This window comes from Talpa europaea, assembly GCF_964194135.1.
Source record: "Talpa europaea genome assembly, chromosome: 7".
Classification (NCBI taxonomy): domain Eukaryota; kingdom Metazoa; phylum Chordata; class Mammalia; order Eulipotyphla; family Talpidae; genus Talpa; species Talpa europaea.
The window spans coordinates 120,383,985-120,411,897 of record NC_140074.1 but is presented as its reverse complement, the minus strand read 5'-3'; the positions used below and the strand labels follow the sequence as shown (position 1 = coordinate 120,411,897).

At 54.9% G+C, this 27,913-nt stretch overlaps 2 protein-coding genes across 2 annotated transcripts; both read right to left on the bottom strand.

Annotated features, from left to right (window-relative positions):
* Window positions 1-106: 106 nt before the first annotated feature.
* Window positions 107-6,602, bottom strand: CNP (2'',3''-cyclic nucleotide 3'' phosphodiesterase). The gene is made up of 4 exons (XM_084239357.1): window positions 6,541-6,602; window positions 4,678-5,347; window positions 2,854-2,993; window positions 107-1,562 (listed from the first exon to the last, which is right to left on the bottom strand). Exons 1-4 carry the CDS (start codon window positions 6,541-6,543, stop codon window positions 1,113-1,115), a joined length of 1,263 nt encoding a protein of 420 aa, XP_084095483.1. The 5' UTR covers window positions 6,544-6,602; the 3' UTR covers window positions 107-1,112.
* A 2,481-nt stretch (window positions 6,603-9,083) lies between these two features.
* Window positions 9,084-27,314, bottom strand: ODAD4 (outer dynein arm docking complex subunit 4; the record flags this gene model as incomplete). Its single annotated transcript, XM_084238007.1, has 12 exons — window positions 9,084-9,634; window positions 11,644-11,728; window positions 14,339-14,439; window positions 16,326-16,522; window positions 17,605-17,691; window positions 21,236-21,443; window positions 21,597-21,821; window positions 23,166-23,334; window positions 23,634-23,695; window positions 24,209-24,359; window positions 24,584-24,715; window positions 27,201-27,314. The coding sequence occupies 12 exons, from the start codon at window positions 27,312-27,314 to the stop codon at window positions 9,084-9,086; spliced, it is 2,082 nt and encodes a 693-aa protein (XP_084094133.1).
* Between the last annotated feature and the right edge of the window lie 599 nt (window positions 27,315-27,913).

Sequence of the window (27,913 nt, the reverse complement as noted above, 5' to 3'; positions counted from 1 at the left end):
TGGCCCCAAGCTGTGGGACAAAGCCAGTCCTAATACACCCAGCCCTTGCCCCAGGAAGACTGAGCTGGGCACAGAAGGGTGAGAGAGACGGCACACGGCTCGGATTAACATGATTTATTTCATTATCAGTCTTACAAGTTGCTGAGGTTGGGCAAAGCCAGGATAGTAACTTAAATCCCAAGCACTTTCGTCTAGTGACAACCTGATTAGCAAGGTCCTGTTACTGAGCAGAGGCGAGTGGAGGGCACCCCAGGAATCACAGCACATGTAGCAGTGTTAACCCCTTCCAGAGGCACCGGGAGGGGCTTGGCCCTTAACAGCAGGAGTCTGCTGCATTGGCTCTTGGTACCCACCAAGCCCCTTTAGAGGAGGCACAGAGGCCCCCAGAGGCACCGAGGAGGCAAGATGGGCCGGACAGACAGCAAGACTGGAGCTTCCCCACCGAGGTCCTGTCTCTGGCCTCGATCTCCCATCCACACGGCCAGACCACTGGGAAGGATGGCCAGGGCAAGGCCAGTAGCCAGCCTGGATACGGCTGCTTCTTACTGTTTTCTTCCCTAGTTACCAGACTGTTACCTAGTTACAGTGTGAAAGCAGGGACAGGCACTTTGGACCAAAGGTGGGAGGTAACCCCCTTTTTCTACCCTGATAAGTAGCCCCGGCCTTCTTGGGGCTGTACTGATTAAGAAATGGGATCAAAGCCCAGGGATCCTCCCTCTCAAGCCCACACTAGTTTCCCACAGCTGTCCTGCCCGCCCTGGGGGTCCATGCAGCTTTGGATAGGGCCATGGACAGGGCAGGAGCTAGGGCACCAGTAACTGGAAGCAGGGCTGGGTTGTGGCTGCAGCGCCAGGCCCATTCGGCCCAGCCTCATCAGCTTTGGTCCAGGTTCCTGAATGTTGCCTACCCACAACCCCCTGCTTGTGTTGACAACTTGAGTGTTAGAGGGGAAACAGTGGGTAGGAAAAGGGCAGTTATTTTACACATTTTTTAAAAGTTACAGGAAGGTTAACTTTGAGTAAAAAAAAAAAAAAATCAGATGAAGCTGGGGGCACGTCCCCCTCCTCCCCCTTCCCTTCTAAAGATCGAGGGGCACATGGCAGTGAGGGCACTCAGATGATGGTGCAGGACTGCATGGCACGGCCTTTCTGGGCGCTGTGTGTGGACACAGGCTTGCCCTTCCCGTAGTACCCTGTGAAGATGGTCTTGAGCTCCATCTTCTTGGCCAGGTTCAGCATCCAGCGCCCACTGCCCAAGTTGTAGAGCCTGCCCCGGCTTAGCTCACCCACCTCCTCGCCTCGGTTGCCCCCCTTCTCCTGCCGCACAATATCTAGGAGGTCAAGGCCTGTCTGCACGGCCTCCACGTCACCGGCGCAGCCAAGGGTGATGTGGGCGCGGCTGCCCCGGGGCAGGTTGTCAGAGGGGACCACCGTGTCCACGTCACTTGGCCACAAGGGCAGCTCCTGCTCACTCAGCTCTACCCGGGCTCCAGCTGTCTTGGGTGTCACAAAGAGGGCAGAGATGGTCAGCGTGAAGGCCTTGCAGTAAGATTTCTTCACCACCTATGGAGGGTGAGAATGAATGAGAGGACTGAGCTAGAGGTGGTGGCCTCCGGGGAGGGAGAGCGAGATAGGGTGGGGCGGGCAGAGGCCAGCAGGACTGAGCAGTGCTTGTAAAGGCCTCTCATCCAGACACTGCCACTCAGCCTGTGTGTGTCTCTGAAGAACGTGTCCATGGACAGTGTTCAGGCGAATGAGAGGAACACCGAGGGGCCAGAAAAGCAGGGGCTAAACAGACTCCTGAGTTCGGAACCCAGCTCCCCAACCTAGGGGCTGCAGGGCCTGGAGCAAGTGCCTCTGTGAGTTGGCTTATTCACCTGTCAAGAGGGATGATATGAAAACCTACCTCGAGGTGGGGGGAGGGGGGAGGGATGGGGTGAGGAGCTTAGACCAGTGTCGGGCACAGAACAAGCGACTGTCACTACTGGGCTCACTACTGTTGCTAGCCAGGCAACATCCTGGAAGCCAGGACGAGGCCAGAGATAAATGCCCTTGATCCACATCTCCCAGCACCTGGTTGGCAGCTGATTATATCTGGGTGTAGCTGGTTCTCTGGGAAAGCTCATCCCTCTCATCTGACATAAAAGCTGCTCTATTTCTGCTCAGCCCCAACAGTGTGTAGCACGTAACGGGTGCTGACTAAGTACTGCCAAGTGAATGGATGGTTAGAGACCATAGTGGAAGGCCTTCGTCATGCACCTATGCCAGGTGCTAAAGGTACTCTATGGTGTGCCAGTCAAAACACCCCAGGGAGTTTCCATGTGAGGGGGAGGGGACTGACCAATGAGCAAGGGAAGGGGGAGGAGGGTGAAGGGCCAGGGAAGGGGTTAAAGGGTTTAAAGATCAACAAGTAAGAGGCTGAGGGTGGAGGACACAAGTTGTGTGGTGGGGTCTGTCTGGTACCCCTAAGCCAGTAAGCCTTGCTATCCCACGACAGTCCCCATTCTGGGGCAAGGCCAGGTCTCGGGCCTGGGGCAAGGACCTCAGAGCTCCAGGGCCCCACAGCTACATGTGAGTGCGGGCTCACACAGCCAGAGCAGGAGCCTGCTGCCAACCAGCGTTCTCCATGATCTGCAGAAGGAAAAGGCACTGAGGGGCAGGAGGCCAGCACAGGCGGGCGGTACTGCCAGGTGGGCTCCCTAGAAAGGCACCTGAGGTCTGCCCTCACACCTGTGAAGGGGCCATCTGGAGCAGGAGGCGCCATCCTTCTTGAGCTGCTGTTTGGTTTCTGGTCCTCATCTCCGGAGCCCTTCCCTCTCCCTACCTCAGCGGGATACCCCTGGGGAGCACTCACATCCTGCTGGGCATACTCCTCTGCCCCAGGAGCCTTCCCGTAGTTGCAGAACTTGGTGGTGCAGTGCAGCACACCCGGGGGTCTCTTCCCGAAGTAGGTGACCAGATCAATCTTCTCCCTGGACTCATCGCCAGGGACAACTGCAGGGAGAGAGTGCGGCGGTCAGGGCGGGAGAGCAGGGACATGGGCCCGGTTCCTCCAGGGCCTTCCTGACATCGACCACCAACACCGTGGGGACCCAGAGGAAAAAAATCGGACCTCAAGCCTAAACTTTGTGCAATCCACTATCATTCACTCATTGGTCAAACTAACAGCAACTTTGGAACTATGAAAAAGTACTTTCATTCCCTGGTTTCAGGCTTGAAAAGCAAGGCACTTGGCACTTGTACCCCAGGGTTAGACAGGAGAGGCCAAGGGTAACTGAGGTTCACAGTATCACATCTGGTGGGAGAGGCAAGTCAGGAGAGGTGGAGGAGGAACAAGGCAGGCTGGGGAGCACGCGGTACAACGGGAGGAGGCAGAAAGTGCTTCATTAACATCCGGCCCACTTACTGGCCCTTTGGCAGGTCACGGACCCTTATCTGTCCATCCAGTACAAGTTAGGGCAGCCCCCGCCCCCCAGTTTTCCCACCACCACTCCAGGAGCTATCAGTAGCACCCCCTCTCACTTGTCCACTTGGACAGGGAGTCACCTGGTCACCATAACATACCCCCTGCCAGCTGGCTTGGCAGATGAGAACCTGGCCTGGTACGGGAGGGCTCTTGGGAGCTACTAGGATGGCATGTAGCTGCTTTGGCGTTTCTGTGTCCAGACTTGTGGTCCCCATGCCTAGGTCTGCCCTTCACTGTTTCTCCTCCTTCCCAGAATTGAGCCCCTGCAAGGATGTCTCCAGCTTCTGCAGAGCAGGGGAACCTCTACCCTAGAGCGGCCTTGCTACGTGCCGGGAGGAGGAGTCCAGGTTTAACAGTGAAAAGCAGCTGACAAGAGGCACCAGCTCTAACCGGGAAGGCTGCCTCTGGGGTACTTTTCTCTCACGCTGTTTGCAGGGACAGGGCTCAAGCCTGGCCAGGCCACGGCCAGCACGTGGTTCCGTGGCTTCCAGAGACCCAGCTTTAGGAGCTGAGGAAGTCCTCTGGGGACCCATAAGAGGTACAAATTAGCTGCCTCTGAGCAAAACAAGGGAACATGGGTGGGAATGTGAACGTGAAGATCACCTGGAATTGGAGGGAACTAGAAATGGGTTAAAGTGTAGCTGGGTCTCCAATAGGGAGAAAGGCCACGGGGGTCCTCCTCCATGTCCAGAGAGCCCCAGTCCCGCCCAGGACAGGGAGGCCTCTGCTGCTGGAGTCGGCAGCACCCAGGGCTCTCACTCTGACTTTGGGCAAACCCCACATCCCTTCTGGAGTTTTCTCATCTGCAAAAGAGGGGGTTGGACCAGGCGTGAGACCCGCATTCTGGAGCCACAGGATGCCCTGAGATGGCCAAAGTCTGGCAACCATCCCCAGTGAAGTCACAATAGCCCCCTCTTATAATTTTTTGGCAACCTACTGCTATACCGGGGTCAGGGGTCTAGACCAAGGCAGGGAGAGGAGAGAAGAGGGCAGGAGGAGTGAGATGGGAGCTGCTCTGGGAAACGCCTCTCCCCTACCCCAGGGGCTTGCGCTAGCAGCCCCCTCCCGCCTGTACCTGGGGAGGTGCCCTGGTAGCCTCCCCAGGCTTCCCCACGCTGCTCCCGGGGCCTTGGAAGACGGGCCCATGCGCGCAGCCCCTGCGGCCAGCCAGGGGCCGTGAGTGTGGCTGACCGCCCCCAGACCGCCACCTACAGTGTCGGAGCTCCTTCCTGAACGCCTTGTGGTTGCCCAGCTCGGACAGGAAGGCCTGGCCAGCTTTGCGGAGGTTCTCGGAACTCTTCCTGGTCAAGAACCAGCCGAAGAAGAGCGGCTGGATGTCTTTCTCCAGCCCAGGCTTCAGCTTCTTCAGGTCGTCGACCGACAGATGCCACTGGTTCTTCTCCTTGAGCTGGGCATAGTCCAGCCGCCACGACGTCTTGGGCTCCACCATCACCACCTGGTACTGGAACTGGTCGGCCATTTCAAAGAGCTGCTCCAGCCGCTCCCGCTCGTGGTTGGTGTCGTCCAGCACAATGATGCGGGCGTCCCGGCGGCAGTAGGCAGCCAGCTCCTCGTCCAGCTGCTTGTACTGCTGCGAGAAGTCCCCCCGAGCGCCAGGGGTGATCTTGTAGTCGTCGGCGGACACCAGCTTGGTGCCGTCGTGGTACCTGCTCACGATGGCCCGGGCCAGTGTGGTCTTGCCGCTCCCCGGCAGGCCGCGCAGGATGAACATCGTCTTGCACTCATGCAGCGTGGCCACCGTCTCCTCATCCTGCAGGAAGGAAAACTGCAGCTCGGGCTTATCCTTGGTCCCCGAGGATGACATTTTGCGGAAGAAGATCTTGGGCAGGAATGTGTGGCTCTTCCGGGAGAAGCCTCTATTCTGTGTGAGGAGAAGAGCAGAAGTCAGCCAGGTCACTTGGGCCCACCCCGCTGTGCCCCTTGTCTCTGTCCTTGTTTTAACCCGGGACCCCTGGCTCGGGGTTCCCCAGTCAGACCAACAGGCACCCCGGTGTAGTGGCAGCTTCCCCAATGGCAGGGTGTATGTACCTGTCTGCTCCTGGAGGTGCACGGTGCAGGGAAGTGCCCCTGAGCTTTCTCCTAAACCACCTGCCGCTAGTCAGGGCCCAAGCCTCAAGGCCCACCCCCTGCTGCCGCTGCTAAAATTTTAGGACAATACGTGTGCAGGGGAGGCCCGAAGGCTGGCCCTAGGAGCTGACCCTCGATGTTATATTCCTGACACTGACCAAGGAGGACCTCTTTGGAGGTGGGGGTCTCTGTGTCTGGGCAAAGCCACAGCTGCCCTGGCTCTGAATGTGCAGAAATGGGAGGAGGTGGGGAAGGGTTACCCAGAGACCGCCTCCCTTCCCCCAACAATGGCAGCCAGGGATAATACTCTCTTGTCTGGGATGGGGGGACAATGGTCTCACAGAAGGGCTGATGGGGGCAGGGCAGGAGAGCTCTGGACAACGGGTCCCATTCAACGCGCCTGCACCTCCTCCTCTGCACTCGCCCCCACAAAGTCGTGGTCTCTGTGCCTGCCCCAGGACTGGGCGGCACAGGGCACCTGCAACCAGGGCCCAGCCCACACTCTGCTGTGCGTCTTTGCAGCACCTCTCAACCCCTTTTTTCGTGCCTGCTGAAACCCACAAGTGACAAGTTTCACCGGAACCCTTCTCCTCTAACATGGCGCCACCTCCGCCAGCGCCTCGAGTCAGGCCGGCACGCAGATCCCTACCCCTTGGGCCCGGGGCGGCGAGGGCCGTGCGCCAGCTCTGCCCGCGCGGGGTGGCAGCTGCACGGGCTCCTCCCGGGCGCTGGGCCCCGCGCCTTGGGGTCCGTAGAGGCGGCAGATTCCGCAGCTCCAGACCCCTGCCTCCTCCAGGGCCCTCCCCGCGCCCCCACTGCCCCCGCCTCGGGGCTGCAGAGAAAGTCTCCACTCCGCGCCCGCCGGGGCCTCGCTCCTCATTCGCAAGCCACCGCCCTTCCCAAACCCCCGGCGCTTTCTTCTCCCGTGAAGCGGGCACCCCTGCCCGGCTCGCGCCCTCCCTCCCCGGCCGGGCCGCGCCCGCTCACCATGATGAGGGGCTCCGCGTCGCAGGCTCGCGCTCTCCGGGGCCGCCCGCCTGCGCGGAGGGACTCGGAGCCCAGCGGTGGCGCGAAGCGCGGCCGCCCGCCTTACATAGCCCGGGGGCGGGGCGCCAGGGGGGCCGCGGGGGGCCGCGACCCTGCCCGCGCGGCGCAGGCGCGGGAAACCGAAACTGACGCGCGGCCCCGCGGTGCCACGCGCCCGCCACCTGCCCGGCCGCACGCCGGTGCCCGCCGCCCACCTGTGCCCGCGGCGCCGGCGGCGCGCGCAGAGCCGGCAGGAGCGAGGGTGAGGCCAGGGAGACAGGGTCGTGCAAGTGCAAGGTCAGAGCCTGTCCTTTGTTTCCATTTTGGATATTTGACTCATTGGGGCTTTTCGCAGGTATTTTGATTTTTTCCCCAACATTGCACTAAAATACTGTTTATTTTGCTGCGTCGGGGGCTCCCTGTGAAATGTATCACTCGCTTCACCGAGGCAGAATCATGGCCCAGCCTGAAATCAGCCTCAGCCCCAGCCCTTAGGAATTGTGGAGCCGGGGTCAGGATGGGAATGGCCAGAGGACGGATGAAAAATGAAGTCCCCATCACCCCCTGCCCCTCAACTCATCCTCTGAAGCAGTTGCTCAGCCACCACCTCCTCCCTGATTCACAGGTGGGTGAGATTTTCAGCACCCTCTGTGTGCCAAGTGCTGCCTAAACACTCATAAACCTCACCACGACCCTGAAGACACTTCCCCATTCTACAGAAGAGAAAACCAGCTTGGGGAGCCCCAAGCTTGACTGTACCCCAAAAGGGAAATCTGGGGGCCACTCATCCCAGGCTCTTGGGCAGAAGCACCTGTCAGAGGGGGCATTCCAGGTTACACAGCTCCTTTCTGTGCCCAAACTCTTTTTTTTTTTTAAAGAAGTTCCATCTTTTTTTTTTAAACATTTATTTATTTATTCATACAAGCACTGGGTACAGTCAGAAGTGCGGGAGGGCGAGAGAATTCACCAGAGCCAGAGCCGGGAGCAGAGCAGGCAGAAGGTCTGAAGTACACTGCTGAGGGGAGCAGCGGGCGGCAGGAGAGGTCTGCGCGCCATGTGGGACCCTCCTCTGGTGGCCGGGGAGCAGCCGGGGATCGAACTGGTGCTGCAGAGGCTGCGGGCAGCTTTGCAACCCAGTGCTCAGCCGCTGCGCCACCGGGGAGGCCCCCAAACTCTTTCTTACTGAACTTTCAACTTAAAATCACTGTTGACTGAAGATGTTTCCAGCTAGGCACAGCCTTCCCAAGAACCTGCAGGCATCTTCTCTTCTTCTCTCTCCATCCTAACCAAAGCCAGCTTGACTAAAAGTCAGGGACATCTCAGGAATATAATCCCTAACCAATCATAATTCTTGGGAAAAAAATTTGCAATCTTGGGCCTCCCTGGTGGCACAGGGGTTAAGACGCAGCCTATGAAACTAGCCACAGCCACTGCTGCACGAGTTCAATCCCCAGCCAGGGAGAAACCCACATGGCGCAGCAGACCTCTCCTGACTCACCCGCTGCTCCCCTCAGCAGTGTATTTCAGTCACTCTGCCTGTTCCTAACTCTGTCTCTGGTGAATCCTCTCACCCCCCCCACCTCTAGCCTGTACCCCAGTTCTTGTATGCATAGATAAATAAATCTTTAAAAATATATATTTGTTAAAAAAAAAAGTTTGCAATCTTACCTTCTCCCTTCTTTTCTCCTTTATAAACCCCTTAAACAGAGACCCCAGTCAGACACAACTTGCGCTGACCCCTAAGTTTGTGCTGCCCAGTTTGCAAATCTAAAACACCCAGATAAGTGCTTTTTTATCGTAGCCTTTTCCCCCCTCAGTTTACAACTTCATTCTGCTTTCAAGAGTTTCAAAGCTTATAAGTGGCCTCCCTCCCTGCGACATGATGGCTGAGGCTGGCACATCTTTCTTGTATAAAGCCTCCTCCCTTGCCAAGCCCATGGCGGGTACTCAGCAAGATGACCCAGTGGCCACGGGCTGGGCATTCATAGCTCTACATCCCCAGGCCTTCCCCCCGCCCCACCCACGGCCTGACATAGACTTTCAGGGTTCCTTGGCGCTTACCTCTTTCTTCACTGCCCGAAAACCCTTCTTAGCACCTCCCGTACCTCTTCCATGAGGGCCGTGAACACCCCTGGGGAAGAGAACTGTGTTTCCATGTTCTACCCTCAGTCACACTCTGGTTGGAACTTTTTGGGGGGTTCTCTGTTTCTCACCAGGGTCAGGCAGACTTCTGCCGGGAAACTGGCACCCTATACCCTAAAATTCATTCACTGAGGCTCTGTTGAGAATGGGCGCAGGTGAGGCGGCAAAATGACAGACTTGGGGTTGATAAGAGTGAAAATATGTATTTAAAGTGAAAGCAGTAGCAGCGAGCAGCAAAGGTGACCTGCGGGACCCAGCCCCCAGTTTTTCCTATTAAAGATAAATCTCAGCTTGGAAGTCCAGGTTACAGAGATCTGTGTGGCCCCTTCCGGCACCAGCCTCCCGACCCCCACCGACTGTCTTCAGTCAGCCTCCCTGTCACTGGTTTCCCCTCTCTCGGCCTGACCTGCTGTTTGCATTTCTGGGGATTCCCTTTTCCCCGGCCCCTCTAGCTCACTCCTGCTGGTTTCTAAAGGTGCCTCCTGTAGTTCTTCCAGGTCCCCTGTGCTTGAATCTGAGAGGTTTTGATCCAGCAGTGAATCCCTCCTATAAATTTCTCTTGACTCTGTCCTGCCCACTTCGGGTAATTGCTCATCTACTTCTTCGGAGCTTCTGGCGCCCAGTTCTCCCGACACTGCCTCAGCAGCCTCCCCTGACTCTGGCCCCCCCTCCCCGGGATCCCTTGTCCCGGGGGAGCCGGTTCTGGCGGCCTCGCCCCTCGGCCTGTGCTCCCACGCGTCCTTCTCTGCGGCGCGGGGGTCTTCCTCGGCCTCCTGGCCCTCGTCCTGGGTGTCCCTCTCGCTCTCCCCGAGCTCTCGCTCCCACCGCTTCATCATCTTCTCGGTTTCCTGCCTCCTCCTCAGGGCGCCCTTCTCTCTTGTGGCTTTTGGCCTACTCGGTACAGGTGCCTCTTCTGGAACACGAGAAAGGAGGGAAGACAGGAAAGTTGGCCCCTCTCCGGGCCTGGTAGACCCCAGCCAGGGGGGAGGCTGAGAGACCCCCGAGCCCTGCCCGGGGCGTCGGGTGGGACCTGGTGCCCGGTGCCCCGTTGGGTCACCAGCAGGTCGCACACGTCATTGACTCAAGTGTGTGACCCAAGGGCCTGAGGCTGAGGAAAAAAGAAACACACAGAGGTCAAACCGCAGAGGGGAAGGGCAGTCGCATCTGAACCCAGAACCGTCTGCTCCAGGAGCGGCTCCTTCCCAGCAAGAAACAGCCCGGGCGCCGGGAGAGGGGCGGGCGGCGCGGCTCTTGCCCGGCACCCGCACTGCCTTTGTCGTGGAGCCTGGGAAGCACCTGCATGGTTTGTTGGGAGGGTCCCTGTAACGATCTCAGCAGCCTGCTGGGAGTTGAGCCGGAGGCCTATTTTACACCCAGAGGATCCTGGCTCCTGGTGTTTAACAGCTGCGGAGCAAAGGCGCGAATTCCCTTCTGAGTCTCCCTCCACACCCCTCCTCCAGCTCCCCAAGTCTCTGGCCTGGGTTCCCCGGGTGGAAAGGGCTGAATTGGCCTTGAAGACGCGTGCCATGCTGCCCCCTGCTGCTCCGGGGGGGATGTGCTGGCAGCTGCCGCCGGCTGCCGCCTGGGGAGCCCAGGCTGGGGGGGCGGGGGGGGGGCCTCTGCGGGTTCCCTGTGGTGTCGCTTCCTATTTATTGTTCCTGTGGCTTCTGAGAGCTCCTCAAGGGCATGTGGGAGCAGAGGCGCGTCTCCCTCTAAGCGGACCCAGTCACCACATGGCAGGCACTGGATCATAAAGGGCTGGTACCTGGCTGCTCTGGGGCCAGAAACCCCACATCCACATTCTCCTGCCTGCGCCTGAACCAGAGAGAGGTGTGGCCTTGGTGCTTGGCGGGGCTCTGTCCCCACGGTGGGACTGGACCCCTGAGTCCTGATCTGTAACATCAAGTGGACAGTGCTGCTCATTTCCTCGTGCTCTTGGGGGCGGGGGGTGGCTCAGAAGAGGCACTACCCAGAAAGCCCCGCTGAGAGCGCTGGGCACACAGGAAGCACTGGCAGGAGATCAGCTTCCCTTCCTGTCTCCCTCCTTGCACAGTGCCGGGTCAGAGAGCAGGGGGCTGGGGTGAGGTTTAGGTTCAGCAGGGAGGGGAGGACAATCCCACTACTCCCCCAGAGACCTTGGACAGCAGCAGCCCCTGCCCCTTAGCTCACATCTGCCCCTCTCACCTCCTGTGCCTCTGGCCCCTCCCTCCACACTGCTGGCCCCACAGAGCAGCCCACGCCCACGCGTCAGGGAGAGTGTGGCTCCAGGTGAGACTGCCACGTCACCAGGCGGATCTTTCCGCCTCACTTGGCTCCTGAAAACAGCTGCTGCCTCTCAGGGCGGCGAGCACCCAGTGAGATGGCTCCTGCCCCAGGCTCAGCCCAGCTTCTGCCCCTCAAGAAGTGCCCGAGAAAGTATCATATTGTCTGCCTGTGCCTCTGTTCCCGCTTTTCCCTCCTAGGAATGCCTTCCCTCTTCCACCAGCCCCTGGAAAAGCCTTGGGGCATCATTTAGAGCCACAACCCAAGGATTCTTCTTCCTTGGAGGCTTCCCTACCTCCCTGGAGAAGCCCAGAGCTCCCAGGATTCGCTCTCACAGCCGAGTGCGCCCACCTGGGCCGCCCGGGTGCAGGTGCCTGTGCATGACAGCCCTGTTGTCTGACTCCGCAGGGTGCAGGCTTCTCTAGAGCAGAGGTGAGTCTGTCTCCCCAAAATCTCATCCCTTCCTGGCACAAGACAAGGGCTCCACAGATATTTGATGGATCGATGGAAGATGCACATGTGGCTCTCAGGGCAGATAGCGGGGTTCAGACCCCTTGGGAGAAGGCTGGTGCCGCTGGGGGCACTGACACAGGATGCTGGGTGGGGAGAGCTGGCCAGGGAGGGCGCTGACATGGCCCTGTTCCCGGCTCTGGAACTCACCTTTCTCTTTCTTCCCTTCGAGAAGATCCCTATAGTTGGTTTTCTTCAGCACTTCAACAATGCCCTTGTTGGCATCATCCAGAGCCTATGGGTGGTAGAGGGAACTGGTGAACACCTGACCCCTATTTGGCACCCACACCTTGCCACCCATGCCCCATCCCCAGAGGGCAGGGCTGGGCCCTGATGCCCCCCACACACACCTCCTTTCTCCAGGCTGAGGCCTGCCCGAGGATAGCTTACAATTCCTGACTCGGAGCCGCCCACGCCAGGGCTCTGACACAGAGCTGGCAGATAACAGCCTTCACCTTGGGAGTATGTCCTTCCGCTATATTTTCTGCCCTTTTGCCTAAAGCTCTTTTTGGCTTTAGCTAATGTGGGGAGGCCTCTCAAGCCCCTCAGCACTCACAAGGCAAACCACCATGGTCAGGACTCAGAAACACTCAGCAGGCTCGGTGCTGGGGGGCTGGTGGCCTTCAGAGTGGCTCCCAGGGTGTCTGCAGGTTCCCCTGGGCCTGGAATTCAGCCTGTGAACATCTGGGGGGCAGGCTCTGCCTCTTCTTCCTCACAGAAGGCCCCACCGCTGGCACGGGGCAGATGCCCCGTGGGAAATGGGTTCAGAACAACCACTGGGCCTAGCGCCTTCCCGCGGGTTAGTTTGCCCCTTCCCCGCACCTTCACCCCTCCACGTGGCTTCCTGCCTGGAGGCCAGTCCAGGAGAGGGAAGGGCCAGGGGCCGTCTCAGTCTTATGAGGTCACTCAGGGCTGCGACACTGTCTGGCCTGGGCAGGAGGGACTGTTGTCTGCCTCTCCACCTGTTACCCCTCTTTGCTGTGAAAGCCTCCACCCCAGCCCCCCCGCTGAGGTCTCTCGTTCTGAATCCCCCTAGTCCCCATCACACTGGTCATGGACAGGGGCTTGTTGTTTTAACTTCCTGGGGCCAGGACCGAAGTTGCCACCTTTGGGCTGGGCAGCCCAGAGCCAGGCCAGCAAATGTGTTCACTGGGGTGCACCAACCGCGTGCTCGCTGCAGACACGCACAGGCTCGTGTGGCGAGGACTAAGTGGGAGCGGCCCCCCCGAGCGGCTTCGGTGAGAGGAGCTGACTGGAGGCAGAAGCACAGGGAGGTGCCTCCCCGACCAGGACCTCACAAACCAATGGGTCAGGCAACTTCTCTGCCCTTCCCAACTCTTAGGTCCAGGCTGGATCCACTGACTAACTGTGGTCTTTTGACCCTACTCCCCTTGCTGTGAACCCCACCAGCCCTGGGGTCCCCCAGGCCATGGCTGCCAGGCTTTAGTGCTCTTGCCCTTCTCAGCATGGCCAAACTCTCCCTCCCTGTCTTCTAAAGTCCTTGGGGGCCACTCCCCAGGGCCCCTACTCTCCCTCCTGAGCACATGCCCCACTGGCACTTTCTGCTCACTGCTTCTGCACTCTGGCCTCTCAGCCAGGCAAGCTCCCCAGGGCAGGGCCTTGCTTAATTCACTCGAGTAGCTGCTTGTTGGGGTCCTGCTATGTGCTGTGGCAACTTCAGAATGTTGACATGGGAAGGCTTAGGGGCAGCAACCTGGCTGGCAGTAGGAGCTAGGGTGGCCCGGGGGCTCGTGCTAAGCTGCCTGTGCATCTGCCAGGCCAGGGTGCTGCCCCACCCCCAAGGTGTGCATTGGCCTAGAATGGCTCTGAGGGCGGTGGGGCATCTCCAGGCTCCCCACCCCACCCTGGTCCCTGCGTCCTAAAGCCTAGAGTCTAGGCTAATATGTCCAACAGAAATTTCTGCAACCAGGGGTGTGCCCTGGATCTGCACCCTGTGGTGGCCACAAGCCATGCTGAGCACTTGATATGTGGTGAGTGTGGCTGGGAAACTGACCGTTACCTTTCACTTATTTCATTTTAAGCTAAATGGCCACCCGTGCCTTACTAAGCGGGGACATTGAGGTCTGCCCTCCGGGGTCTAGGCAGTTACCATACAGAGTGATGTGGACAATAACAGGAGACATCTGGAGCAGCGGGGGCCAGGAGAGAGGTCCCCTGGCCCAAGCTGAGAGCACAGAGATCTGAGAGAGGGGATGTTGAAACCTAAGGCTGGAGGGAGCTCGCCAAGTGGAAGAGGTGGGACAGGCAGTTTAGAAGCACATTCCAGGCAGGGGGAACAGCACATGCTAAGAGGCATAAGAAAGCCTGTTCAGGGAAAGGCAGGAGACTGCCTTGGTTGTAGCCAGAACTAAGGCTGGCGAGCCCCCCAGGGAGAGGTTACCACAGGCTCCCCAGTTCTGGCCAGAAAAGGCCTGGAGCACTCTCCCAGGAAAGCCAGCAAAGGATTAAAGCAAGGGAGTGGGGCAATCATACTCTTGCTGGCTCCTGGAGGAGGTGGCATTTTTCAAACCTATAATCAGTCTTAAAGGCTTCACCCTGTATTAAAGAAAAGAAAGGGGAAACCGAAGCAGATACCACAGGGGGTACCAGCACATGGGGAAGGGGACTGTGTTATAAAACTCGTTTCTATTTTTTGTTTATGTTGAAAGAAAATACAGTTCTTGGGAACCTCAAGCGTACCCTGCAGCTGATGGGTACTAGGCAGGTGTGGGATGGCTGAGAAGGCTGAGGGGCTGAGGGCTGCACCTCCCCCCCTTCCCCCCACCCCCCCACCCCCCCACCCCCCCACCCCCCGGCCAGCAGGGCCCAGTGGAGAGAGGCTCACGCTCAGGATGGCCTTCTGTGCCTCATTGTTATGGACCAGCTTCGCTCGTTCCAGAGCCTTTTCGAAGTTGTTCACGGCTGACTCAAAGTCGTTCAGCTTCACTGCAGAGCAGGGGAGATGCACAGGGAGGCTGTGTTGTGTGCTGAACAGTGTCGGGGGCCACAGGCCTGTGGTCCCTGGGCTGCCTGGCAACTCCCAGGGCCAGTCAGCAGCCTGTGTGAGCTGGAGCCAGCACAGGCAGGCCTGCTGCGTCACTGCCCAGCACCCTCTTTGCATCACGTTCTGGGCTGTGCCATATCTGAAGCATGGAGCCTTGGGCTTCCGCCCACTCAGAGGGTCAGCGAGGGAAGGGGATCTGGGCAGGGGCCAGTGCACGCATCAGGTGTCTTCAGGGCAGGGGTACAACTACATCCTGCTCCTTTTTAGATTGTTCCAGAAGAAATCCATAGTTTTAAAATTGTCATTCAAATTTTTCAAAAATGCTGTGGACACTAAATGAAATATGGAAGGGCTGGATGTGACTGGCTCGTGCCAGCAGCTGGAAGCTCAGCCCCCACACTGGTGCCCCCTCAGCTGGGAGAGGAACAGGGCGCTGCCAGCTAGTTGATGCTAAAGCTGGGACTGGACACACTGACTGACTGGCTGATGTCGGTCCTTTAAAAGAGCTCCACTTCAGGAAGGGAGAAAAGTACCCGCCCTCTGATTTCTTCATATACCACTGCTTTCTCTGAGAACTTAGCATCCCCCAATTTCCCTGCCCCAAAATGCTTCGGGATCCATGGGGAGAGGAGGGCCTTGTGTCCATAAGTCAAACTGCAAAGAGCGATTACATTTGAAAAGCAAGGGCCTCCCTATGGCACAAGGGGTTAAGATGCAGCACTATGAGGTTATCTGAAGCCACTGCAGCATGAGTTCAATCCCTGGCCAGGGAGCTGACCCACATGGCACAGCAGACCTCTCTTGTCTTGCCTGCTGTTCCCATCAGCAGTGTATTTCAGTTAATCTTCCTGTTCTGTTCCCCACTCTGTCTCTGGCGAATCCTCTCACCCCCCACACCTCTGGCCTGTACCCCAGTTCTTGTATGCATAAATAAATAAATCTTTTTAAAAAGAAAAGAAAAGAAAAGTGATTAAGATAGTATGTGGAGTGATAGGAAATGGGACCAAATAAATGTTTTTTCAAACACATATTGGAAAAGAAGGAGTCACAGCACCCATTCGGAGGCTACTCAGAATGGCAGAGCTATTCCAAGCCGCAGGCCCAAAGAGGCGTCTCAAATTAATAACCTGGGGTATGAATAAAAGATGAATTATAGACGCTGTCACAGCTGCTCCCTCCCTGGGGGCAGGCTGTGTACCAGGGTGGTCTAGACCAGGGAGCCATGGCTTGGGCACTGGAATATATGAACGGGTTCTAGTTCCAGCTCCATCACTTAGCCGGTCACCTGGAGCCATTTCTTTTGAATGCTACATTATGAAAGCCTTCAAATACATACGCAAGTAAAAGGCAATAGTATAATGAGTCACCATTACTCATCACCCAACTTCACAATTACCAAAATATCACCAATTCTGTTTCATCTATTCCTCCATACTCCCTGGCCCTTGCTGGTTTTCTTTTCTTTTCTTTCTTTTTTTTTTGGCAACTTGACTGAGATGTAATTCACATTATAAAAGGCACCTCATCTGTGAGTACGCAGTTCTGTGATTTTTGCAGCGGTGTAGTGAATCACTACCACTAAGCCCAGTTTAGGACTCTCCCATCACTCCAGAAAGTTCCCTTAGATGCCCCAAATTTTGAATTTAGCTTGATATCAGTGCTTTCCACAAGGTGGCGAAATGCAGGATTTGTCCCCACTCTTAGAATCATAACTCATCTGGACAGGGACACACAGGTGCAGGAAGTTGGGCTTGTAGGATTCCCAGCCCTGGCACGGCTGCTGGGTTGTGTGCTGGGGAAGGTGGAGTGGTCCTCTCTGAGCCCATACCTTGTGCCTGTGCCACCAGGACGCTGGCATTTAGCTGCCACTCAATGTCCCCTTCTTCCTCGGCACACTGCTGGGACCTCTCTCCATAGCTCTGGGCCTGCCAGGCCTGGTCTAACTCCAAGTAGCAGCGGCCAATCTCATGGAACAGCCAGGTCTTCTCTAGGGTGGTTTTTGCCAGAGGAATCTTTTCCTCCCACCTGGGGATCAGTGCACAGAGTTAGCTTGTTCCACTCAACCCCTGCACTCGGCCACAGGTGAGCAAGGCTCCAACAGGTGGCAGAGGAAAAACTGTTCTGCATTCGTCAGTTCTGTTAGAGACAGGGTGAAGCTAAGAAGCATTGATAGATTTCTAATACTACCAAAGCTATTCTGGTAGATCTATGGGATCAAATTTGACAAAACAGTTGAAAATAATGTTTACAAGGTAGCATTTGAAATAACATTAAAAATGTGTGAGAATATTCTTAAATGAGTATAAGAGAAAAATCAGCACAGAAAAAAATTTGGAATAAAGAAATCAATAAGGGGCCTCCCTGGTGGCACAAGGGGTTAAGACACAACCTATGAAGCTGTCCTCAGCCACTGCATCACGAATTCGACCCCCCCCCCCACCGTGGCCAGGGAGCAACCCACATGGCGCAGCTGATCTCTCCTGACTCACCCACTGCTCTCATCAGCAGTGTACTTCGGTCAATCTGCCTGTTCTGTTCCCCACTCTGTCTCTGGTGAATCCTCTCACCCCCCGCCCCACACCTCTGGCCTGCACCCCAGCTCTTATATGCATAAATAAATAAATCTTTAAAAAAATAAAATGAACAATGATATAATATATATATATATGTATATAAAAGAAATCAACAAGAGTAGGGTTAAAATCTGTGCTTGTCTTTGGGTAGTGGGATTGAATCATTGTTGTTCTACTTTTCTGTCCGAGAGGTCAAGTCCACAATTCCTGAATTTGTCCAAGGTAAGGATCAACTGGAATGCTTGTTAAATGCAGATTCCTGAGCTCCACCCCAAACCTGTAGAATCAGAATTTCTAGGGGTGAAGCCCATAATTCCTATACCTTGCAAGTACTCCAGGTAATTCTAAACACTGTCACAAATTTTGAGAAAGTGCAGATTCTGTTAACTAAAGGGATGAGTCCCAGAATTTACAAAGAGCTGCCCAAGATGGCCTCACAGAGCCAGGAGCCAAGCTCATGTCCAGCTTGGCAGCTCGGCCTCAGGCTAGGCATGTTGGCATGGGGTGGGGAAGGGACAGTCCTTTGCAACTCACGTGTCAATGGCTTGCTGGAATTTCCCAACTCTGGCAAAAACCCTGCCAATATTGTCAAGAGCTCTCGACTTGGCATCAGGAAGGTCACTGTGGGGAAGAAGCAAGTCATGTTGTTCACTACAATTGGGTACTCTGAGATCTGAAGAAATAGTAAAGAAGCTGATAAACAGGGTAAGAAGTAAAGAAAAAATAAAAAGCGGGCATTTTAAAAGCAGTCCAGAGAACTGTAAGTACAACTCTTTTTTTTTTTAAGATTTATTTATTTATTCATACAAGAGCTAGGTTGTAGGCCAGAGGTGCAGAGGGTGAGAGGATTCACCAGAGACAGAGCGGGGAACAGAACAGGCAGACTGACTGAAATACACTGCTGAGGGGAGCAGTGGGCAAGACAGAAGAGGTCTACTGTGCCATGTGGGTAGCTCCCTGGCCGGGGATCAAGCTCATGCTGCAGTGGCAGCAAGGCAGCAGAAGCTTCATAGTGCTGAGACTTAACCCCTTGCGCCACTGGGAGGCCCTGTAAGTCCAACTCTTAACTCAGAGATATGAGTCCAACTCAGAGATACGAGTATGAGGGTAACTTCTAATTTATCCACACTAATTAAAAATGTTATAGTATTCGGACCTCCCTCACCAGGGTGCAGGGGTTAAAGTCTTGTGCTATTAAGCTATCATTAGCCACTGCAGCGTGAATTCAATCCCCAACCAGGGAGCTCTGCTGTCTCACCTGCTCCTTCCTCAACTGTGTATTTCAGGAGATCTGCCTGTTCTGCTCCCCACTCTCTCTGGTAAGTCCTCTCACCCCCTGCACCTCTGGGCTACACTCCAGTTCTTGTATGCATAAATAAATAAAAATAAGAATCTTAAAAAAAAATTTTTTTACAATATTCATGTGTCATCAGAAAAGACATTAAAGGCATTTGCTTCCCACACATCCATTCTTTGCTGTTACCATAGGAAGGTTCTGATCTCTCTTTAAAAATTCCTCCTTCCCAAAAAATAAAACCACAACTTCTCCCCACATCTCAGATCCCCTCCACCAGCAGCCCCTCTCTCCTTCCCAGGCAGGCTTGGAGACTTTCTCAAGGCCCTGCACCCAGCTTCCCTGCCTCAGGGGTCTGCTCCTCCTCCTCCTCAGCCTTCACCTTGCCTGTCAGGCCCTCCCTCCATATCTCTGGTGAGTTTCACTGCCCTGAAATAACTTCCTTTAAAGCCATTTAAAGACCTAGGTGTGGAATTGCTGGATTATATGGAAGTTCTATCTTTAGTAGGTTGAGGAATCTCCACACAGCTTTCTATAGTGGTTGGACCAGTTGCACTCCCACTAGCAGTGCAGGAGAGTTCCTTTTTTTCCTCAACCTCGCCAACATTTGTTGTTGCTAGTTTTTTTAAATATGTGCCATTCTCGCTGGTGTAAGATGGTATCTCATGGTAGCTTTAATTTGCATTTCCCTGATTACAAGTGATGTGGAACATTTTTTCATATGCCTGTTGGCCATTTGCATTTCCTCTTTGGTGAAGTTTCTTTTTAGCTCTTCTGCCCATTTTTGGACTGGATTATTTTCTTTGTTTTTGTTGAGTCTCATCAGCTCTTTGTAGATTTTGTGATTAGTCCTTTATCATTAGTGTTGTGTGCCAAAATTTTCTCCCAGTTGGTGGGGTTTCTCTTTGTTTTGGTTATTGTCTCTTTCAAAGACACATTCTTTCAAAAAACAACAGAGTAAGGAGTTGCTTTTGTTTTGAAAACCCCGTGTATGTGTAATGTTCAGAAGTATATGGGTAGACATGCTGGAAAGGGTCAGAAGGGTACAGGTCTGGATGAGCTGTGGGAGGGAAATGGAGGGCAGGACTCTGGGAGGCGGGAGGAGAAGGCACAGAGGATGGTGGGGGAGGGGATGCGCAGTGAGCAGAGGGAGATTCTGACCAGCTGGAGGGGTCCGAGGGACCAATAGCTCCATCCGCAGAGTAGGTGCCTGAGGGGATCAAGATAAGGGATTCCATTTTGTACAAGTTAAATGTGGGGCTCCTGAGTGACAGGATAGTGGAAATGCAGCAGATGGAGAAAGATATGTGGGTCAGAGGCTTGGGAGGGAGGTCTGGTGAGAAGGAAAGATTTAGACATCTTGGATGGTTGGATCCAACCTTATGCCATCATTAGAGATGAGGAAAGCAAGTTAACCAAACCCACATGGCTCCGGTGCGCCGTAGCCAGGCAGCAAAGTCAGGTCTATCTCCAAAGCTGGTTGTCGTTTGTTTTCTACTTCAAGAATGGCCACCCTGTGATTGTCCGCTCAGCATGGTGAAGGCAGTTGGGTTAGGAACTGTGAGCGTGGGCTAGGGCAGGCTTGAGGAGTGAAGAGGAGCAGGCAGGAGTTCAGGAAATGCAGAGGGAGGCCTGACGAGGGAGAGTTGTGGAAGTTGGTTCAGAGAGGGCCTGCAGTGCCAAGCAAAAACATTTGGTTTTAACCTGCAGACACTGAGAGGCCAGTGTTTGTCAGAAGGGGAAGGAGAGTGGACAAATAACAAGCAGTGTCTCTGGAGGTGACGTGTGGTGTGGGAGAGCTGGAAGCAGGGAGGCGGGCCTGTGAGTGCAAATGGGGTGATGGGAGACTGGGAGAGGCTCAGAAATGTGTGTTGGAGGGGGTGGGTAGAAACTGGGCAGGAGACAGTTGCAGATGACTCTGAAGGGCAGAGGTCCAGGAGGTGATGGTTCTTCTGAGAGGAGACCATCACCTCTGGAGAGGGCTCAGGCCTCGGGGAGTTCATCTTATTGATATTTTGTCCTGAGACCTCCGCGTGCACTTCAATGTGCCATTCTCCATCCCACCCTGCTCAGGTGGGGGCTACTGTTATTTATGTCCATTTGACAGCGGAGAGGCCGAGGCTGAGCAAAGTTCAGTGGCTGGCCCAAGTTCCCACGCCTGGGAGGTTCAGCTCCGAAGCCCAGCTCACACCTACTCCTGAGCTCAGGCCCTGGGGAGGGGCTGTGGTTGCTGAGGCCTGCCTGATCCAACCCCTGTCCGCTGCTCTGGCCTTCTCTTGGCCACTGTCCCCTGGCAAGACTGTGCTGGCCAGCCCTACCTTCCTATTGCCTGCCTCAGGGCCTTCCCACAAGCCATGTGTTTTCCCCAGGGAGACACACACACACACACACACACACACACACACACACGTCAAGGCCTCCTGGGATATACTTCCCATAGTGCTGGGACCTGTACTTTTCCTTCACCATGCATTTCACAGGGACAATTAATTGGCTGTATCATGCTTTTTGTTTGTAGTTTGCAAGCAAATGACCCTTGTGTCTGATCCCTATTATGTTCTCCTCGACTTAGCTGCATGTGGCATGTCTGGAGTTGATGATAACTTGGGCAGATGATATGAAAACAAAAGCACCCCTAAGAGCCACCGCACTGGGAACTTTGGAGAGTTCTGGGCTACGGCCCTCCTCTTTGTGGCAAAAAGGCTAACAGTCTTAGTTTGCCCTGTACCCCACCCCCAGTCCAGGCAGACTGCTCCTCCCAGGGGAAATCTACCTCAGGCAAGCAGGGCAGAAAATGGCCCCAGTAGCCCTGGCAAAAGGCTGAGATACATCAGCAGCCTGCAGGCCCAGTGGCCTGCCCCCGGCACTCACTATTCCTTGGCGATCTCTAGGTCCTTTCGGTGGCTCTGCAGGGCGGCCACCATCTGCCCCAGCTCGATCTGGGCATTCCCTATGCAGCTGTACAAGTTTCCAACCAGTTCGTCCTTGTTGGGCACTTCCTCCTTGTTCCATTCCAGCACCTTCTTTAGTACTTTCTCAGCTTTCTGGAGGCTCCCATCAGCACTGCCGCTGGTCAGCACTGGGGAAGGAGAGGTGACAGGGAGGTGGAGGCAGTCTCCTCACACTGGCCAGCAGCCTGGAGAACCCACCTCCCCCCAACCCAGCTTCAGATTACCATGTCACCCCCTCCCCACCTGGCAGAGGCCTGGCCCCCTCTGAGAACACCACCCACACATGTCAATCTCCTCCAGGCTCTTGAGGATGTAGCGAGCAGTCTGTGAGGGACGGCGTTTGCGGTCCCGCAGCCATTTCTCTTGCATCAGCTTCCGGTCCCGCTCCCTGGCGTAGATAGGCTTCTGCTGTCTCCAGAAGTTACTACGGGTGTCCAGGTAGTTGATGCCGGTCATGATGAGGTCCTCCACGGTCAGGCCATGCTTAATGGTGCCCTTGATCAGGTCTGTGGGGAAGGGTGAAGAGGAACCAACTAGAACAGCATCTAAGAGAGTTGCCTCCTCTTGGTTCGGGGCCCCTGCTGCAGGGCCCTCCATGGGCAGCTCTGCCCAGAATTGCAGGAACAGGAAGGAAAGTGAGAGCACATGTGTGGCAGAGGGGGTCTACTTTCCCAAAGAAGCCAGAGCTCCCCCTCCCCTCCTTGGGGTACTCCTATTGCTCAGAATCTAGTGCAGAGGCCACTTATGACTTATGTAAGGAGCAAGCAGGAGGGGCAGCTCTCAGGGCCCCTGCATTTCAAGCCATGTCCTCAGAGAAGACCAAGTCTACAGGCATGACCTGTCTCAAGGTGCCCATGCCCACTGATTCCCCAGTGCCAAATGGGCCAGTTCCTGCTTGTAGCTGGAGGGGTATGCCCTAGTCGTGCCTGCCCATCTGCCCAGAGGTTAGACCTGGTGGCAAAGCTACAGGGCCACTTGGGGTAGTGTTCAGGCCACCTCCCCCCTACGCAAAGGCTTCTCTGGAGGGAGGAAAGTGGTCAGGCCAGTGACAGGTATGTGACAGCAGTGAAGCTGCCCCTGTGCCAGACCTGCATGGAATCCTGCAAGTGACCTTGTGAAGTCAGTTCTGGAGAAAAGGCATCTGACTGAAGGGTGACCCCTTCTCGGGGGCATACTCCCACCCCCACACTTATGGAGACATTCATTTCAAGGCTCTGTCGTCATCGTCCTAGTGGCTGTCAGCGTAGTGTGGAGGAAGAGCGTTGCACTGGAGACTAGGAGGCCTGGTGTTGCTGAGGCAGTAGCTCCCTGTCGCCTGGGACAAGTTACTCATGACTTAGGGGCTCTAATTCCTTATCTATAAAAGCAGGAATTGGACAGATGGGATTTCAGGACATTCTAGTACTAGAAGCCTAGGAATCCCCTTCCAGCACCTCCCAGCTGGATTCCTCTGCCCATTATACAGACCCCAGGCTAGGGGACACCCCTCAGGGACTCAGGAGGGTAGTTAAGTACCAGGTCTCCGGTGGCCCCTCCCAGGGTATCACAGTGCGTAAGAACACTGGTTCTGAAGTTGGGTTCCTGTGCTCAAACCCAAAAGCCAGGCCGCTGCGTATCTCCATGAGTTACTTATGTACCTGTGCCCACATACATATCTGTATGTCTATGTGAGTTACTTAGCCTTGCTGCACCTCAGTTCCCTTGTCTGTAAAATGAGAACACTAGTAAAGCCTGCCCAGAGGAGCATGCCAGCTGTAATTAGAAGATACATGATCTCTGGCTCATGCATGACACATCCACCCCAGATTCCTTTGCTCCGAGTTCTCTGTTGCAAACCAAGTATCTGAAACCTTCATCCAACAGGAGCTTCTCCAGATACTCCTTGTCCACGTAGAGCTCCCCCAGGAGCTGGCGGACAATCTTGTCACTCTTGAGGGAGCCCTTTCGTTTGTACTCTCTCTTGGGTTGTTGTAAGTGGCGTCTCATGATGAGATGAGGTTTCTGCTGGGCTTTCATGCTCTGCGAAGATACAGCAATACCCAACAGGGCCTTGATAAGGAGCACAGGGTACCCACTCACGGCCCCAGAGTCTAGGATCCCAGATTTCTCCTCCAGGATCTCTCTGTGGGCAAAGAACCATGGAACAGTTAGTGTCTCAGGCCCCTCTGGAGCTGGGGCAGAGCGCCAGGGCTGCCTGTCATGACAGGAGCTAATCACTCCAGGAGAGAGTATCCCTGGGACCTGTGCTTCTCAGGTCACTGGGGCCTCCCCTTGGAGAACCAAGTCTCTTCCCTCAGCCTCAGACGCAGGGCCCTTACCTCAGCTTGCTTGCTTAAAAAGGAGAGGTCCCCTTTGTTCTCTAGTTTAACCGAAGATGGACCTGTAAGGGCAGAAGCTGGGACTCAGGCCTGCCAGGCCCCTGGGCATGACCCATCACATCTTTTTATGTGGAAATGGCTGCCTTGGGCAGGAGGATGATGGAGGCTGTAGCAAAGCTGGCTCTGAGCCAGTCTCGCAGGCAAATGGCACAGGGTGCCTGGTACATGCTCCTAGGAGCTAGGCATGCCCCTGCTAGCTCAAGGCATGGCAGCCAGATTTCCAAATATTGGAAAACCCTGTGCCATTATCAGCCACAGTGGCCCTCTCACGTTCTCCTCCCTCCTACCCCTACCACTAAGGCAATGGGGAAGAGAACCAGACACTGCAGTACTGGGCACTGTGGAGCAGGGACAAGGCTCCGGGCGGACAGTTCCTAGGCCTCAACAGAATCAGCAGCAGCCTGTTACTCCCCGCAGGCCGGGTGGTGGTTGCTCACTCCCTGTAACTCAGATCATCCTTAAACCTAAGGTTTGAGAGCCTTCTTGGACAAGGGCAGGGCCCCAAGGTCACTCACTTCCCACTGAGTTGTTGATGGCTTCCTGGGCTTTCTGAATTCCAACTTTGAATTCCCGATCAGGCCGTAGTTTGTAGCCTCGATGGTAGAACACCAAAGCAAACTCGAAGTCTCCCATGGTGTACAAGGTCTCAGCCTTTTGTAAAATCCCCTGGAATGAAAGGAAGTCAAAATGGACAGACAAGACCTCGCAGGACTCAAGTGTGGTGGAAAGAAGGGTCCAGGGTCGGGGATCAAGATTGGGCTCCAGAGGACAAGGGGCAAGTGAAGAGAAAGTGGCATCAAGTTCTAGGCAGTTTGGCTGGTTCTTCAATTCGTTAAAACCAGAGATTGCTGCAGGCAGTGGCAGTGGTGAAAGCAAGATTGAGTCTTCACCTTGCAGAAAGTCGGGTCACCCTGGAGTGAAGCCTCAGCATCCTTCAGGGAATTCTCCAATTCTCCCATCTTCAGGAAGCACTTGGAGCGGGCAACCAGGCAATTCTTATCTCCATTCTGAAGGTGGAGAGCCTGAGAGAGGAACCACTGGGGTTGGCAGGCTCCAGGCAAGGAAGGGTAGAAGCTTGACAGGAAATAGCAGCCCAAACCCCCCTCAGAGGTACAAGAAGACTCAGGCCAGCAAGCAGGGGCTCTAGATCTTATCAGATCCAAAGCAGCACCACATTGATTTGGGCTCAGTCACCCTGATTAGCTCTACACTGGCTTGTCCTGAGCAAGGCCCCGCCACAAATTACTGCGGAAGCTACTGGTTGCGGTGTGAGAATAGACTATTCAGGAAAAACTGAATTTCCCCAAAAATCTGGGATCCCTCCCCTCCATTCAGGCAATAGAATCTCAGAATGTTGAGGCATAACAAACATCCTTCCGGGCATACCAAACCTGAATGGCTGTACCTCATACTTGAAATAGATTTCAAAGACTGAGCATTCTGAAAGCTGATAAGATTGGCCATTGACAATGTGCAACTTCTGCTACCTGTTCCACTAACCCTATCTCTTTTTTTTTAATTAATTAATTAATTTATTTATTTATACAGGCACTGGGTACAGTCAGAAGCGCGGGAGGGTGAGAGAATTCACCAGAGCCAGAGCGGGGAGCAGAGCAGGCAGAAGGACCGAAGTACACTGCTGAGGGGAGCAGCGGGCGGCAGGAGAGGTCTGCTTGCCATGTGGGACCCTCCTCCTGTGGCTAGGGAGCAGCCGGGGATCGAACCAGCGCCGCAGAGGCCGCGGGCAGCTTCGCAACCCAGCGCTCAACCGCTGCGCCACTGGGGAGGCCCTAACCCTATCTTTTTTACATAGTTTATTGAGAATGGATCACTATTTCAGGCGATGATGAGGAAAATGCCAAGAAAACTGAAATGGTGATTTCGGCACTCCAGGGGGAGTAGGGTGCTTCCTGGCTCCCCACCCTCTTCTGTCTGAGATCATTCCCAGAGTCAGTGATGTACTGTCCTTCTGGAAACATCAGACTGTACCCACCCCTTTCTAAGACCTTCTATTGATACTTTTCTAGGAAGAGGAAGTAGCTTCTGTTTTTCTCAGAAACAGACTGTTTCTCATTCAAAGCTCCCTTCCCTCGGGGTGTACTTTCTTGCTGCCTTTTAACATCTGCAGGAGGGAACAAGATCTAGAAAGAGGAGAATGGGCTGAAGCAGGATGCCTGAACTCAATTGGTAGCCCATCTAATCAATCATTTCTGCGTGTAGTGTGTCTGGGATGATCAAAACAGATGGGAGACAGTTGCTGTAGAGGACCTTGATTTTGGGAGGAGTCTTGGGACTGATAAGAGGGCTACCCTACCATTCAGTTAGAATAAGAGTGGACTTTTTGCACCTCCATGGCCTGAGTTCTATCCCTGCCCAGGGGGCTACCCACATGGTGCAGGAGACCTCTCCTGACTCGCCTGCTGCTCCCCTCAGCAGTGTATTTCAGTGGATCTGCCTGCTCTGCTTCCCATCTGTCTCTGGTAAATCCTCTTACCCTCCTGCCCCGCACTTCTGGCCTGAGCCCCAAATCTTCTATGCAAAATTTTTTTTTAAAAAAAAGAGTGGGCTTTTTGTTGTAAAAGGACTTGTCTTGAGAAGATCCAATAGCTTCCTTGTGAGAGAGTATAGTATGGTGGTTAACACCTGAGCACTTGAGTTTCAACCTCTGTATCAGTTTAGTCTATAAAACGGAGTAGTAGCAATACCTCCCTCATAGGCTAGGACTGCACTCACCAGTGTGCCTGATATCCTAAAACTTCACCCAACCCCACAGTGTGGACTTCACCCAACCCCACAGTGTGGGTGGAGCAATTTATACTAAGCTCATGTGTAATATTGTTATTTACTGACCACCCTCTGAGAGCAACTGGGTGCCAGAGATTTAACCACTTCTGCGCTGCAGTCGCCCAATCTTCCCAGCCAAGATGGGAAATTGACGCTGCTCTGTGGAAAGGAGGCCAAGGCAATCACGAAATATTAAAGTAAAAAGTAGAAGGGGTGATGGTTTATGCATGGTTATTAACCAGAGTGGTTATTAACAAAGGGCCGTGAGCAAGTGGAAACTGATTGAAGATGGGGCCTCCCTGGTGGTGCAAGGGGTTAAGATGCAACCTATGCCCCTCTGCAGCACGAGTTCGATCCCCTGGCCGGCCAGGGAGCAACCCACATGGAGCAGCAGACCTCTCCTGACTCTCCCGCTGCTCCCCTCAGCAGTGTACTTTGGTCAATCTGCCTGTTCTGTGCCTCGCGCTGTCTCTGGTGAATCTTCTTAACCCCCACCCCCGACACCTGTGGCCTGTACCGCAGCTCTTGTATGCATAAATAAATAAATCTTTAAAAAAAAAAAAAAGAAATTGATCGAAGTTGACCAAGCAGGAGCTTGTCTGTGCAGTAGTGCATCAGTCAGGCACCAAAGAATAATAGGGACAATACCCGCCCCCCAAGCATTGAGAGGACCTCAGAGTGATCAGGCATCAGAAGTGGGGGTGGATTCAGAGCTGCACTCACGTTACTGAAGCACTGAGCGGCCTTAGCGAACTCCCCGCACAGATAGAGCCGCTCGCCCTCCGTCATGTAAGAGGGAAAGGTGCTTCGCAGGCCTTCGGTTTCTGCGTCTGACATGGTGACGGGATTCGGAGCTGCTGGAGCTGTGAACGGGAGGAAAAGAAGCCGGAGAACATCTGTTTGGCTTGTGGAAGCCCCGTCTCTTAGCAACGAGGGACTCAAGTTACTTCCGGCCCCGCCCCTCACCGGGGCCCGAGTCCCGGGTGCAGCCGCCGCTGCCTGCGGCGCGAGTGCGCATGCGCCAGTCGGCCGCGCACTCGGCCGGGGAGTGACCAGCACGTGGACAGCGGCTGCTTGGCCCCCGCACTGCGCTCTTTGCTGTGGCACGCTCCCTCCGTGCTCTCCAGAGTTGCCTTGTGTCCAGAATTTACAGCCAGGAAAACAGGAAGGTATTTAGGGGCAGCACTCCAATAAGGATTGGGCGTACGTGGCAAGGATGTGCATGACTTGTTGCTGTCGCTGGGCTTGGAGTCACTGTGACCAGCTTGACCCTGCTCCGGGCGCATCAGGGCTCGGAGCCTTAATTTTTTCGCCAAGTAAACGGGAAGATAATGAAACCTTCAGGGTGTGAGGATTTGCGTGAGATTACGTGTGGAATAATGGGGTTCAGTTTAACCCATTTATTATTGCAGTATCAGCTGCAGGCTTTGACAAAG

Coding starts and splice junctions, on each gene's coding strand:
- CNP (XM_084239357.1), bottom strand. Junction 2,994..4,677: donor CAGGAAGGAGCTCCGACACT/GTAGGTGGCGGT, acceptor CTCTCCCTGCAG/TTGTCCCTGGCGATGAGTCC. Junction 1,563..2,853: donor AGGAGTATGCCCAGCAGGAT/GTGAGTGCTCCC, acceptor CACCCTCCATAG/GTGGTGAAGAAATCTTACTG.